The 15145-nt window shown below is 37.1% G+C and overlaps 1 protein-coding gene across 1 annotated transcript in view; it reads right to left on the reverse strand.

Moving 5' to 3' along the window:
- The window catches only part of EFCAB5 (EF-hand calcium binding domain 5), a gene marked incomplete at its 3' end in the record, with an annotated part of 154977 nt that overhangs the window by 79536 nt on the left and 60296 nt on the right, over positions 1-15145 (reverse strand). Inside the window, 3 exon segments of the mRNA XM_080827363.1 lie at positions 214-284; positions 3739-3787; positions 6137-6293. Of these exon segments, the coding sequence (XP_080683489.1) occupies positions 214-284; positions 3739-3787; positions 6137-6293 (277 nt within the window).

A 15145-nucleotide genomic window follows, 5' to 3' on the forward strand; every position in this document is an offset into this window, starting at 1 on the left:
TTCACATCATGAGTACCAATAACTGAAAGAAACTGTAAAATGCCTTTGATTATAAGATATACCCTAACTTCAGAAAAGTTAAAATAAAATAAAATGATATTTCATCTTAGAATAGAAATAAGTTAGTATGCTTTAACTTAATTCTAAGTTAATGTGTGCATAATGCCCATGCAAAATAATTTGATTCAAATAATGAATAATGTAACTTCTTACTTCTATAAATTCCATTTTGTTCAACCTTGGTTCCATTGAGTCAGCAATATCCAATTTTTGGCAACATGCTTCTAATTATGGAATAAAAGTTATTTGCTGGTTAGTTTGGTTGTGATACATTCATATTTCATATTCATCTTATAGCACTTTAGAAGAAGAACATAAAATTATTTCTTAATTAACATCTATATTAATATACATCAATATTTACAATAAAGCAAATGATATGTAGTTGGGTAACATTCCAATTACTACACAATTATTACTTTTCCTGGCTTTCATTTGACCAAGCAACCCAAACCCTGAAATAGACAGGTCTACATTTTTAATGACCAGATTGAGATAAAGCAAAAACAAATATGACATCAATAGTATAAAAAAGACTACAAGAACAACTGTGTTGGTTTGTGCTAGCATTTATAGAAGCAGGTCCTAAAGCACAATACTTCTACAAACTTTCTTTCTAAATATTTTGTCTTTAATGTTTATTAAATGAACAATATACAAATATGTTCTTTTAGTAAAAGATGCAAATAGCACAAAAGCATAAGCAGCAAAACTTGAATATCTCCCTTTTACCCTGCTGCCCACCATCATTCTCACTTCCCCTTCCCCACCACTGCCCCAGAAGGAACCACTGTCACCCATTTGTTGACACCCTTCCAGCAACCTTTCTAGGTATTTTTTCTTATAACATACATTTTTTGTTTTTCTACACACACATGTGACCATACTGATCCGCAACTTTTTTTTTTTACTTCATTACTCACCTTGTAGATCTTTTCCTACAGGTCTGGGAGCTCAGGGGGAAGGGTTGGGATGGAAATATAGACATACTGATGAGTCATCAGCTCAAGTCATGGGTTTAAATAAGAACCCAGATAGTGTGTATAATGTGTAAAATGATAGTAGATATAAAAGGAAAACTGAAAACATCTAAGGTACAAATAAAAGAAGAACCAAGAAACAAAAAAGCTAAGAGGCAATCAGTCATCAATGAAAAATCAAGAGAGAATGGTATCACAAAAGCCAACAAAAAAGGAGTTTCATAAATAACAGAGTGATCAATAATGGTAAATATGGCAGTTAGTTCCAATAAATATTTTTTTAAATCTCATTTTGATATGACAATTATGTAATCTTTATTGACCTTAACAAAAACCAAACACAAACTGTGTAAAAGTTCATGATGAAAGCACTGGCTTCCTCTCCTACTTCTAACCCCAAATCTTCCTGCCAGTCATGGACTGGTACATATAAGATTCTTTACTCACTCTTAGTTTTCGTAACTGCTTATTATGAGATACCAGTTATTGTCATAAGAAGATTGCATACACTTTAGTATAAGCTTATGCACTAGATGCTGTTATCCTCATCCCAGACCTCCCCCCAAGCTCTGGAAGATTTTGCAAGCCACACTGGTTTCTAATGGTAACAGCTATTATTAAGTGTATGTATCTGTCCCCTGGCTGGACTTTGAGGAACCTAAGGAAAGGAAAGATGCGTTAGTGCTCTTTGCATCCTCTACCCCATCACAGTATCTGGAACTAGGTGAGGGTTTAATAAATGTTGAATGAATGAATGAATGAATGAATGGTACAGGAAATCTGAGGTATTATAGGAGGTGAGAGGAGAAAAAAAAATCACTGTCAACTAGAATGGTTTGGAATTTCTCTAATTTTACCACAGTCTCAAATAGAGCTCTCTTCCCTCACTCCTCTGCACTTTCATCAAAAAGTAAATAAATAAAAGAAGTTATCTCGAAGATTTTCTGAAAGAGGAGTCGAGGTTGTGCTAACTATGAAGAATTCTAGATTTCGGATAGGCTGTGAACATGTGGGAGAAAGGGTTGTCAGCAAGGCCCAAATCATGTTTGGGGACCAATGATCAGGAAGATGGGAAACATATTTTATTTTTAAAAAGTGAAAATAGATTTCTGACAATCTATTGTTATCGATGTAATGGTGGTCAAAAATCAACTGAAAAAAATCATTTGGATATAAATTACGTATAATCTCAGGACCTAAACTCTAGTGCTTTATTCTACAAGTCAGAATTTTTTTAAGTTTATTTATTTTTTAAATAATCTCTACACCCAATGTGGGGCTCCAACTCAAACTGCCAAGATCAAGAATCACATGCTCTTCCAACTGAACCAGCCAGATGCCCCTAAAGTCAGAATTTTTTTGCTTAATCTCATATGAGGAAACAATTCTGGAAATAAAAGCCTCAAAATCTATGGTTCTCTGTAGTTGTAGTACTCCCCCCCTCTACCCTCAGTGAGCATGGTGGAAATTTGTAGTTAATTTGTAGTTTGAGTTTTTGTTGGCACAGTGATGGGGAATAAGGGTAGGGTCAGAAATCCTGCAATTCCTGAGGCACCTGGGGGGCTCAGTTAGTTGAGTGTCTGACTTTTGATTTTGCTCAGGTGATCTTGGGGTCCCAGGATGAAGCCTTGTGTTGGGTTCTACGCTCAGCAGGAAGTCTGCTTGAGGATTCTCTCCTTCTGCCTCTGCCCCTCCCCCTGTTCTTGCTCTCTCTCTCTCTCAAATAAATAGATACTCAAATAGGGGATAAATCTGCTTAGAATAAATTTGAGTCTAGAAACTATTTTACATAGAAACATGATTATATTTTTTATTGTTAGGTTTTCTAAGACTGTAACTACTATGAAAAGAGTGGATTATACTTTGCTTCCTTCTGAAACTTTACCAAGAGTTGTCCACCATTTCAGAAAATTATGTAATGTGAGATAATGTCATAAGTTGTGTCTGGACTCTGATACAACACATCTGTGCCAGTCTGCGTGTGTAGCTCTCCTGTTTAGGGGAATATATATATATATATATATGAAATGAAAGTTTAGACATAAGAAAAGTAAAATTATATCCAATTGACCATTTTCTTTGTATTTGACATTTTGAAGTAAGGGCAAAATGAAATATATATATATAAATATATATAAATATATAAATATAAATATAATAAATAAATAAATAAATAAAATACAAATAAATATATAAAAAATATATAAATATTTATATATAAATATATATTTATATATAAATATATATAAATAATATAATATAAATATAAAAATATAAATATAAATATTATATATATGTGTGTATTATGTATTGAAATACAGTCCATATCAGTTTCTTATGTCTTTCCTTGTATTTTTCCTTTATATCACAGTTAGGACATTATACTTCTCTTTTTAAAATTCTGTGTATGTGTGTAATATTTTCTAGGAACTTGACGGGATGATAAAGGGATAATACAGAGTATTTACAATAAAATGGAGCACTCGACTAAAAGGATTAAAAATCACTGATTGCTTTTCTGTTTTTCTACATTCTCCATCTGGCAAGAGCAAAAGAAGCAAAGTACATGTATAAGAACTTTGAATAACATAAATCTCAATATTCACTCTTCATCTTAATCCAGCATCTGTCCCCTCACCTCCCTCCACCCTTATAAAAGAGGGAAAAATAGAAATACTACAGAAATAGGCAAGTTTACCAAGATGGAAGTCTGGATTTTGAAAAAATTCATGAAGAACATTCTGAATCTGCAAATCAAAGAAAATAGACCGTGTATTAAATCTCAATTGCCATATATTTAGTGTTTTAGACTAAAAACCATCTAGTGGCTTTCTGTTTAAGTCTTGAGTAATCCTTCTAAGCCAGGAACAGAAATAGTTAACTATATAAATAGTTATAGAACTGTAGCTAAATTAACATTTAGTTCATAGACTACTTCAAGGTAGAGCAAATGTTTTTTCCTAGATATCTTCAATGATTCCCACTGAGAATGTTCTATGTGGGAAGTAGGATACTGAGAGTGATCTTATTTTGTCCTCTCCAAGGTCATTTCTAGCAACCCTCAGACACTGGGCTTCTTTGGCAACCAGCTTGGCAATCCAAAGAATCCTCTATAATTCCTTGTTCTTCAGTTACTAAAAAACAAAATTCCTGAGTTCTTCTTCGTCCATTTTTAAAAAATAGATTTGAGGCTAGCTCAGTTTGTAGAGCTTGCAACTCAATCTCCAAGTCGTGAGTACAAGCCCCACCCTGGGGATAGAGCTTACTTTAAAAATGGTAGACTTGGTGTGCCTGGGTGGCTCGGTGGGTTAAAGCCTCTGCCTTCTGCTGGGGTCGTGATCCCAGGGTCCTGGGATCGAGCCCCATATTGGGCTCTCTGCTCGGGGAGGGGGGGAACCTACTTCCTGGTCTCTGTCTCTCTGCCTGCCTCTTTGCCTACTTCTGATCTCTGTCTGTCAAATAAATAAAAATCTTAAAAAAAAAAAGAAATTTAAAAAATTAAGAAGGTAGACTTGATTTTTTAGAGCAGTTTTAGGTTCACAGAAAAACTGAGTAGAAAGTACAGAGAGTTTCCATATAATCCCTGCCCCCCTCCCCACCAGGTACACAGCTTCCCCACTATCAACGTTCCCTACCACAGTGGTACATTCATTACAATCAATGAACCTCCATGAAACATCATCACCCAAATTCTATAGTTTATGTTAGGAATCACTCTTGATGTTGCACATTTTATGGGTTTGGGCAAATGTATCATGACATGTATCCATCATTATTGTACCATACAGAATTGTTTCATCACACTCAAAATCCTCTGTGTTCTGCCTATTCATCACTCCTTCTGCCTTCATTCCTTCATCACTGCTCTTTTCACTGTCTCCACAGTTTTAGCCTTTTCCAGAATGTCATAAAGTTGGAATCATACAGTATATAGCCTTTTCACATTGGCCCCTTTCACTTAATAATACACATTTAAAGTTCTTCTATGTCTTTTCATGGCTTGATATCTCATTTATTTTTAATTTAATTTTATTATTATTTTTTAAGCTCATTTCTTTTTAGTGATGAATAATATTCCATTGTTTGGATGTACCACAGTTTATTTATACTTTCAACTACTGAGGGAAATCTTGGTGTTTCCAAGTTTTGGCAATTATGAAAAAAGCTACTCTAAACATCCACATGAAGGTTTTCTTGTGGACATTCGTTTCCAACTCCTTCAGCTAAATACCAATAAGCATGGTAGTTGGATCGTATAGTTAGAGTATGTTTGGTTTTATAAGAAACTGCAAACTGTCTTCCAGAGTGATTATACCATTTTGCATCATCACCAACAATTCCCACCAGTGGCTGTGCATCTTGGTCAGCATTTGGTGTTTTCAAGTTTCCAGATTTTGACCATTCTGATAGGTGTGTGGTGGTATCTCATTGTTTTAATTTTCATTTCCTTGATGACAAATGTGTAGCATATTTTCATATGCTTATTTGCCATCTGTATGTCTTTGGTGAAGTATTCGGGTCTTTTGCCCATTTTTTAAAAAAAGATTTTATTTATTTATTTATTTATTTATTTATTTGACAGAGAGAGTCAGAAAGAAAGAGAAAGAAAGCCCACTATCAAGGGGAGCTGCAAAGGAAGAGGGAGAAGCAGGCTTCCTGCTGAGCAGGAAGCTCAATGCGGGGCTCCATCCCAAGACCCTGAGATCATAACTGTTAGAGTAGAGTTGTTTTCTGAATCTAAAAGACACATGCTCTTAGTCTACAGAAGTGACTGGTCACCTACATACAAACAAACAAACAAACAAACAAAAACAAAGAAATAAATGAAAGCTATGTCTATCCATTATGAAGAATTTGGGAACCTCAGCCAGAGTCAATATTTTAGAAATCTACCTAGAATCTTTTTCTTTTTTTTTTAATGCTCAAGAAAAAATTGAAGAAATTAACTCTCATGGACTAGACAGGTCAGGAGTCAGCAGCTTACCTCAGCAAGACTGAAAATTTAGACGTCCGTTTTTAGCACTCCACTCAATATTGCAGCAATCATCCTCTTATCACCCACCCCACCTACCCATCACAATATCCTCCTTTCTTACCACTGCCAGGGGAATCATTCCTTCGGGATCTACAATCCATTCACTGAACTGTTCCTGCAGAGCCTGCTTCCTTGTATTGGCCACCTGAACTTTGACTTCTGTTATGCATTGTCTTTGTTCTTGTTTCTGTTTAATCTTCTCCTTCATCTTGCTTATTCTAAAGGATGTTGAAATAAAAGACATATTGAGTTCAGACATATTCACATTGTTCAAATGGCAGAAAAGAAGAATTCAGAGCCTCATTTAAACTTTGTTCCTTTCTTTAAAAAAAAAAATGAGAGAGGCCCCTGGATGGCTCCATCTGTTAAACCTCTGACTCTTGATTTCAGCTCAGTTGATGATCTCAGGGTCATGAGATCAGGCTTGCATGGGGCTCCATGATCAATGCGGAGTCTGCTTAAGATTCTCTCTTCCTCATCCCCTTCCCCTCTTGCTTTTGCTCTCTGTCAAATAAATAAATAAATCTTAAAAATAAAATAAAAAATAAAAAAATAAACTTTGTTCTTGTCTTTACTCCATGAGATCTTCCTTTCTTTTTTTTTTTAAAGATTTTATTTATTTGAGAGAGAAAGAGAGAGCAAGAGCACAGAGGGAGTGGGATAGGGACAAGCAGACTCCCTGCTGAGCATAGAGCCTGATTCCAAGCTTGATCCCAAGACCCTAAGATCATGATCTGGACTGAAGGCAGACTCTTAACCGACTGAGCCACCCAGGCACCCGCCCCCACCCTCCATGAGATCTTTCTTGATTTATGGTTGAAGTGACCCTTCCTTCTCCCAGCTCTTACTGAATTTGGCTAAATCATAGGCTGTCTTCTAGTATTATTTGACTTTTTATAGAGGTGGGCCTTATTTTACTAACAAAATACAATACGTAAGAAGTACAAAAAATAGCCCTAGAAGCTTCCACATATACCTAAAAGCAAAGCTGAATGCACTAAGGCCTTGTAGTGGTGGGGCTCTCTCTTCTCAGAACACAGAAATCATCTGGAAAGATTCTAATTCCGAGTCTAGAGTGGAAGCCTAGAAGCTGCATTTATAACCAGCATCTTAGATGATTCTGATGCCTCGGCTCAAACTTTTGATTTCTGTCTAGGAATATATATTTCCTTTAAACATCTAGAGTCAAACACTTTGACAGCCTCTAAGCATAATAGTTATCCGTATATTCAGATAGAGCTACATCACCCAGGTTGGAAATGGAGAAAGTATCATGATTTTAATTGTTCCCATATTCATCATCCCTATGAGGACTTCAAAACCCCTGAACTGGTTTTGATGGAAACACTAAAATGACTCAGAATAACCAAAATAGCTGCTGGTTTCAAATACAATTTGTTTGAAGCAGGTCTTCATCGTTCAAAGAAAAAAGACTAAGGTGATCTGACAGATTTGGAAATGCAAAAGACTTTTCAGTTAGGATACCTCTAATAATCCAAAAGAATCAATCAAAATCTGTCATTTCTTTATTATGCCCATATAAGGCCTTCAAAATTCTCAAGGTAAACAGGCCTTCAAAGATAAACTTTGAAGCTTGAAAATAAAAATATGGAAGTGGCTTAATAGTACAGAAGGACCTGTTTCTGAGCTGCTGGAAGATAAATTAGGATTTTAAAGGAAGTGCTAAGTTTCTCTGATACAAACGAGAAGCAGCCAAATCTCCACCACTGATCTCAGTTCCACCAGTCTCTTCTCTGCTGGCTCTCCAGTCCGTCCACCACTCTTCCTCCCTCTGCTGCCTTACCTATCTCTTCCTCTCCTTCTCTCTCTGTCCTCCTTTTCCCTTTTCCTTCTCTCTATACAGCATTCTCCCCAATTTCTAACTGCATTCTTAAAAAAAAAGAAAAACAGATTTTATTTACCTGAGAGAGAGAGAGAGAGAGAGAGATCGATCATAAGCAAGGGGGAGGAGTAGAGAGAGAAGCAGACTCCCCTCCCCCCAACAACTGCTGAGCAGGGAGTCCACTGTGGGCTCCATCCTGGGACTATGGGATCACGACCTGAGCCAAAGGCAGACACTTAACCAACTGAGCCACCCAGGCACCCACTATCTTCATTCTTTTTTTTTTTTTTTAAGATTTTATTTATTTACTTGACAGACAGAGATCACAAGTAGGCAGAGAGGAAGCAGAGAGAGAGGAGGAAGCAGGATCCCTGCTGAGCAGAGAGCCCTATGCAGGGCTCGATCCCAGGATCCTGGGATCATGACCTGAGCCAAAAGCAGAGGCTTTAACCCACTGAGCCACCCAGGTGCCCCCACCATCTTCATTCTTGCATGACTTTCTATTCTTTGTCTCTACCTTTCTTCATTCAAACACAGTTACTCACTAAGTCAATCAGTTACTCATTTGTTATGCAAACATTTCTTGGGTACCTGCTATGGATGTTGCCATTATAAAGCTTAGGGTCCAATGCAGAACAAGAAAAGTAAACAATATTTCATAATAAGTACTGGGTATTTCCAAATTCTCATGTGTACCAATCAGTGAAATATAAAAATGGATCAACAAAGCTGGGTTTCTGTCATGTTTCCATCTGCCTAAAATACTTTTCTCCCTCTCTTTGTTTCACCAGATCCTCCATATCCTTTAGGTCTCTGCTCAGACATCATTTCCTCCCTCTCATTAAGAAACAAAGGCTAGTTTGTATTTCAGGACCACTGTAGATGAGACTCCAAATATAATCCAAATGGATTTTAAGTTGATTATGTAACTCATTCAGGGAGCGAATAAAGTTTCTCTTCTGTGGTCTGCATTATCTCACAAGGATATATATGTACATCAATCAACAGAACTTTATAGCATCTGAAATTCTTCGCATAATGTAGGGTAGACATAAACTACAAGCAGATTCTAAGTATAAATCCACATTTAAAACATGGTAAAATGCAAAAATGGTCACAAATTCTTTCCATTCCTGTGCACATGTCCATTTGTAGGCAACCTGATTTTGCAGCTTCTTCCATTGAGAGATAGAATCTATTTCTGCATCCTTTGTGTCTGGCTGTGGCCAACTGACTTGCTTTGGCTAATGGGTCATTAGCAAACATGATGCATGCAGAAAGTTGAAAAATGTTAACAATTATATCACAACAAAAGTGGAGGAAAAAAAGAAAAGAAAAAGAAAAATGTTTGAACATCGGAGCTAGCCCTATTTTGTTGACCTTAGAGTACCTTCCACCACCATGTTGGCACTGGGCCTATGCTAGCCTGCTGGACGATGATCCAGTTATTGCCATTACTTTTGTAAACAGCCAACATCTTACTTCAGTGTATGAGTGAGTCCAATTGACACGATGTGGAGCAGAAATGAGCCATAAGCTCAGCCCAAAGTTATCAACCCACAAAATCATGAGCCAATAAATTATTATCAATTAATAATAATAATTAGTATTATTATTAAGAAAATAATAATTTAAGAAAAGCTTCCCCATCTTAATAAGTGTTTTTGAGATGTTTTAAAGAAAGGCACAGTATAAATCTGATTACAAAATAGATGTAGGAGCACTTGGGTGGCTCAGTCGGTTAAGCATCCAACTCTTGAATTGGGCTTAGGTCATGGTCTCAGGGTTGTGAGAGCAAACCCCATGTTGGGATCCATGCTGGGCATGGAGCCTGCTTAAGATTCTCTCTTCTTCTTCCTCTACCTGTCCTCCCCACTCCCCGCCAAAAAAAATAGAAGTAAAAATGTTCCCCATCCTAGTTATGATAATCCAAATTCTATTCATTCATCCAAGCAGTACAAGGAACATCTTCCTCTTATAGCAGCATTTGCCTTTATCTTATTAAAACTGAATGTTGTATTTCATCAAGAATCAGTTCTAACTAGCTTATGTGGAGAACTGACCATAAATTTTGAGTGACTCCAGTATGCCATCAACTGGACCTAATTGAAGACTCTTTTCGGACTACTGAATAACGGGATTTGTTTTAATCAATCATGTACAAACCTATGGATTCATTCTGTCCTATACAGTGTGATAGTTTTCCATTGTTATAAGTATAAACATTATAAATCTCTTTTTAGACTTTTTAAAAAACTTTTTAAAATTTCTGAATTTTCACTTTTTAAAACACTTTTTTAAATTTAAAAGTTTTAAAACACTTTTTAAAATTTCTGAATTTCCCTCCTCTGCAAACTGGTCAGTGAATTCTTCATTGCTGTATATTGCCTTGCCTGGCAAGTTAATAAATTCAGTTTTTGTTTGTTGGCTTTTAAGTTCTGGTGATCTTAGTTTCAAAAAGCTAAACTGGACTTCTTGCCATTGCTGGAAGTTGTCTATATTATTTCTGTGATGAGTATTCCTATAAAAATCCATATATGACATGTGTCTACTTAATTACTATACTTACTTAATTCTAATATTTTGTATATTCAACATATATCTTATTAAGAAAAAAATGTAAGTAACTGGTTAATCAATGATATTTGAACAGACTACACCTATTTAGAATTTTATAAAATGATGAAAAATATTTACCATAGCTTCCCCATTAAATACTAATAGTTAATTCCAAAGACTTCAAAATTAAATGCTCAATTACCCCAAATTAAGACATATTTTATAATAATCATATGTATCTAAAGACAAAAACAAAAAAGCAAAACACACACACAAGAAAGCTTTCATCATGAAAGCAAAAACAGGATTAGAATAAGTTTGTTAATTCATTTAACAAATATTTATTGAGCTTGACTTACATAAAGCAACATTAGATCCTAGAGATGTGAAGATGAATATGGCTTATAGTTCCTGGCTTACATTATAGCAGGGGAAACAACCATTACAACTGTGATCAATGCAGTAAAGGAGAGACACACGATGCAATGAGAGAGCATATAAGAGAACAATTTCACAGTGAAATGGTGTATGAGCTAAACCGGAAAGAATTGGTAATATAAAATGAAGAGGAAGAAGAAGAATGATACAGAGGGAATGACATATAAAACCCTGATATGGAAAGAAGCATAATATGTTTGAAAACTGAAAGTAATCCCATGTGCCTGGAGTATGGAATGTGAGAAGAAGAGAGGCGGCAGCCAGGTAAGTTAGGGACCAGTAGGTAATACAAGGAAAGTCTTATAGACTTAGTTAGGGATTTTAGTCTTTATCCTAAGAGTAAAGAGAGACCCTTGAAAGGTTCCACATTTGGGAAAAACATGATGAGATTAACTTTTTTTTTATACTCTTTGTAGAAAACCCAAAACCCACCAAAAAATTGCCAGAACTGACACAAGAATTCAGCAAAGTCACAAGATATAAAATTGATGCACAGAAGTCTGTTGCATTTCTGTACACCAATAATGAAGCAGCAGAAAGAGAAATCAAGGAAACATAATAATAACGTATATACATGGGCTAGCTTCACATCCATCTCTAAACCACTTTGTTACATCTGTATATATCCCATTATGAAGTACTTAGAAATCGAAGTACTAGTGGGCTGAGAAATCATGGTCTCCTTGGATGTTATCCCAATTTTCTACAAACACACACCCTGGGGGCACCTGGGTGGCTCAGTGGGTTAAGCCTCTGCCTTCGGCTCAGGTCATGATCCCAGGGTCCTGGGATCAAGCCCCACATCGCGCTCTCTGCTCAGCGGGGAGCCTGCTTCTTCCTCCCTCTCTCTGCCTGCCTCTCTGCCTACTTGTGATCTCTGTCAAGTAAATGAATAAAATCTTAAACACACACGCACACACACACACACACACACACACACACACCCTGTAACCCCAGAATGTGACTGTATTTTGGGATAGGATCTTTATCTTTTATTTTTTAAAGATTTTATTCATCTATTTGAGAGAGCGAGCAAGACAGTATGCATGAGCAGGGAAGAGTGGCAGAGGCAGAGGGACAAGCAGACTCCCAGCTGAGTAAGGAGCCTGATTCGGGGCTTGATTCCAGGATCCTGGGATCATGACCTGAGCCAAAGGCAGACATTTAATGACTGAGCCACCCAGGTGTCCCAGAAGATTAATCTTTTTAAAAAATCACTTCAGTTATAAGTAATGAATAGACTGCAAGAGGACAAGAGTGAATGGAAACATATTAATTAGGAGACTGTGGCAACAGTGAAGGTGAAACCTGATAGTAGCTTAGACTAAGGTGACAGAAGCAGGGAAGGTTGGAAATGAGAAAATTTGAGAGGAGGTAAAATCAACAGGACTTAATGATCAATGAGAAGTATATAGCGAGGAAGCAGAAGGTGTCAAGGTTCATCTCTTGGGTTTGGCCTTGAAAATCTTGATGCACCAAGAAAGACAATGGCTTTTGAAACTGAAGTGCTTGTGAAATATCCAAGTACAGATACTGAATAGTTGCACATACTGGTCTGAAGCTCAAAAAAGGCATTTGGACTAAAGATATAAATCTAAGAGCATGAAGATATAGATGGTAGCTGAAGTCATGTGTTGAAATGACAGCACTCAAGGATGATTTGGGAGTGACCGGAGAACCACGACTTCAGGAATCTTAATATTTGAAGATCAGATGGCAGAGAATGAGCTGACACAGGATGCTGAGAAGGACTAAAAAGAGGTGGAAGGAAAACAACTAAAGAATAATAACATGGAAGGGAAAGGAAAGAGTATCTCAAGGAGGAAATGGTCAATATTGTTGAATATTGGTAAGACGAGGATTGCAAACTTTCCATTGGGCCTAGAAACATGGAGAACATTGTGATCTCAGTAAGCAACATTTATTGAAGAGAGCCTGGAATGAAGGCCAGATAGAACAGATTGAGAAATGTGTTGGAAGTGGGGAAAATGTACATGGACACCTGCTTTGATAAATTTAGCTATGTTTTAGTTATATTTCTTCAACTCGAGTGTGTAAGTTCCTCATGACAAGAACCAAATTTTGTAATTTTTCCCTATAAGGCATGGCTCAACATGGAGCACTTGGTAGTTATGCAACAAATACTGATTAACTGAGCGAAGACTCCTCAGTAAATCTGTTATTAATTTATCTAACCAAAATTTGATATGTATTAGATAACAAATATTATCATGCCAAGCATTGTGCTCAGTGTTGGAAACATAGACATGATAGAGAAATAGTCCTTGTCTTCAAAGAAATTATGGGAAGGTAAATCAACAATTACATTGTAATGTGTTTAAGGGTGACATGAGCCTACAGGTGCTCCAGAAATACAAAGGAAGAGTAGGTAATCCAAAGCAGATGTGACAGAAGGTATCCCAGAGGAAGTGATACTAGGGCTGATTCTTTTTTAATTATTATTGTTTGTTTGTTTGTTTGTTTGAGAGAGAGAGAGAGACAGGGCAAGGGCAAGCTCAGGGGTGGGGGTGGGGGTGGGGCAGAGAGTGTCCTAAGCAGACTCTGCACTGGGCGTTGAGCCTGATCTCACAATCCTGATTAGGACCTGAGCCAAAACCAAGAGTCTGACCTTCAAAAGTCTGCACCACCCAGGTGCCCAGATACTTGGGATGATTCTTGAAGCACAGGAAAAATTGTCCAGCAAGAAAAAGGAAGGGAATGTTGTTCTAGACATAGAAAGCTTGCACTCTGGATTAGAGGAGAGGGCATCTGGCTAGTGGTTTTGATTAGTTGATACATAAGAGATAATAAAATTGATGTGCATAAAGAATGCCACCTATCTAGCCAAGATGAAAGAAATCACTACACACTGGGTACATCAGATCTAGTGCCTGCAAGTTTTGAAGCTGGCCTTCATGGTGAAGATTTCTATTTCCAAATGAGGTAGTTGAGTTCCAACTGAACCACCTTCCTGGAAGAGTATGAGCAAGGCAGAGGGCATTTCCCCCTGGATGTTTCCCAGTGGAGTCCTGGAGAGCATCTGTTTTGAAGGTATAGGACTAAGGTCAGAGAGAGGATGTAAAAACAAATAAATTAGCCCATAAGGTCTTCAGTCTGTTCTCTTCTATAAAGAGAAAATAAATCCTATTTTCTTCTGAGGATAACAGTTACTGGATAGTTTTAAATGAATCAAAAGTTTTATCTGGCAAATCCTAGGAATTTATGGACAACTTGGACAATCTTACTCTAGGACCACCACGCTCTCAGGCATTATACCAGATATCCAGCCCCAGCTGTAGGAATTTGACTCAGGAACTTCATCTCAGTCTTTTTAACATTAGGAATGTCCTATGCCACTGAAGCAAGACCATGGACCCATTCAACATCAGGTTACAGGGTGTGTGTTTGTAGAATATTAGGATAACATCCAAGGAGACCATGATTTCTCAGCCCACAAGTACTTCGATTTCTAAGTACTTCATACTGGGATACATACAGATGCAACAAAGTGAGATGGATGTGAAGCTACCCCGTGTATATATGTTATTATTATGTTTCAGGTTGAATAAAAGTAGAACCTGTTTGATGAAGTCCTACCACACACCATTGGGTAGAATAGTCAAACACTATAAAGAAAGCATTTTCCTTATCTAGCCACTCACTTTTGGCATAACCTGTTTTACTAGATTGATAAACTACGATATTCAATACAAATCAACAAAATGATTGATATTAATAATATCACCTGTGGGAGAAGCACCTATGGGATTTCCTAGCATAATATAAGCACTAGGGTTTGGCCCACTAGAGAGGTGACATCTGGTGTGGAGTATGAGCAGACAGACATCTGTCTAGGAAGTCACTGTCTCCTGGCAACTGCAGAAGATCCCTATCAAGGAAGAAACATTCCCTTACTCTTGCCAAGTCCTAGTAGCTGGTGTATTGCAAGCATAAATTAGACATTTGGGGTTTTTTTTGTTTTATAGTGAAAAATTATATTTAAAAGGCTAAAACTAGGGGTGCCTGGGTAGCTCAGTGGGTTAAAGCCTCTGCCTTTGGCTCAGGACATGGTCCCAGGGTCCTGGGATTGAGCCCCACATCAGGCTCTCTGCTCAGCGGGGAGCCTGCTTCCCCCTCTCTCTCTGCCTGCCTCTCTGACTACTTGTGATCTCTGTCTGTCAAAATAAATAAATAACTAATCTTTTCTTTAAAAAGGCTAAAACTAATAAA

Source organism: Martes martes (assembly GCF_963455335.1).
Source record: "Martes martes genome assembly, chromosome: 16".
NCBI classification, from domain to species: domain Eukaryota; kingdom Metazoa; phylum Chordata; class Mammalia; order Carnivora; family Mustelidae; genus Martes; species Martes martes.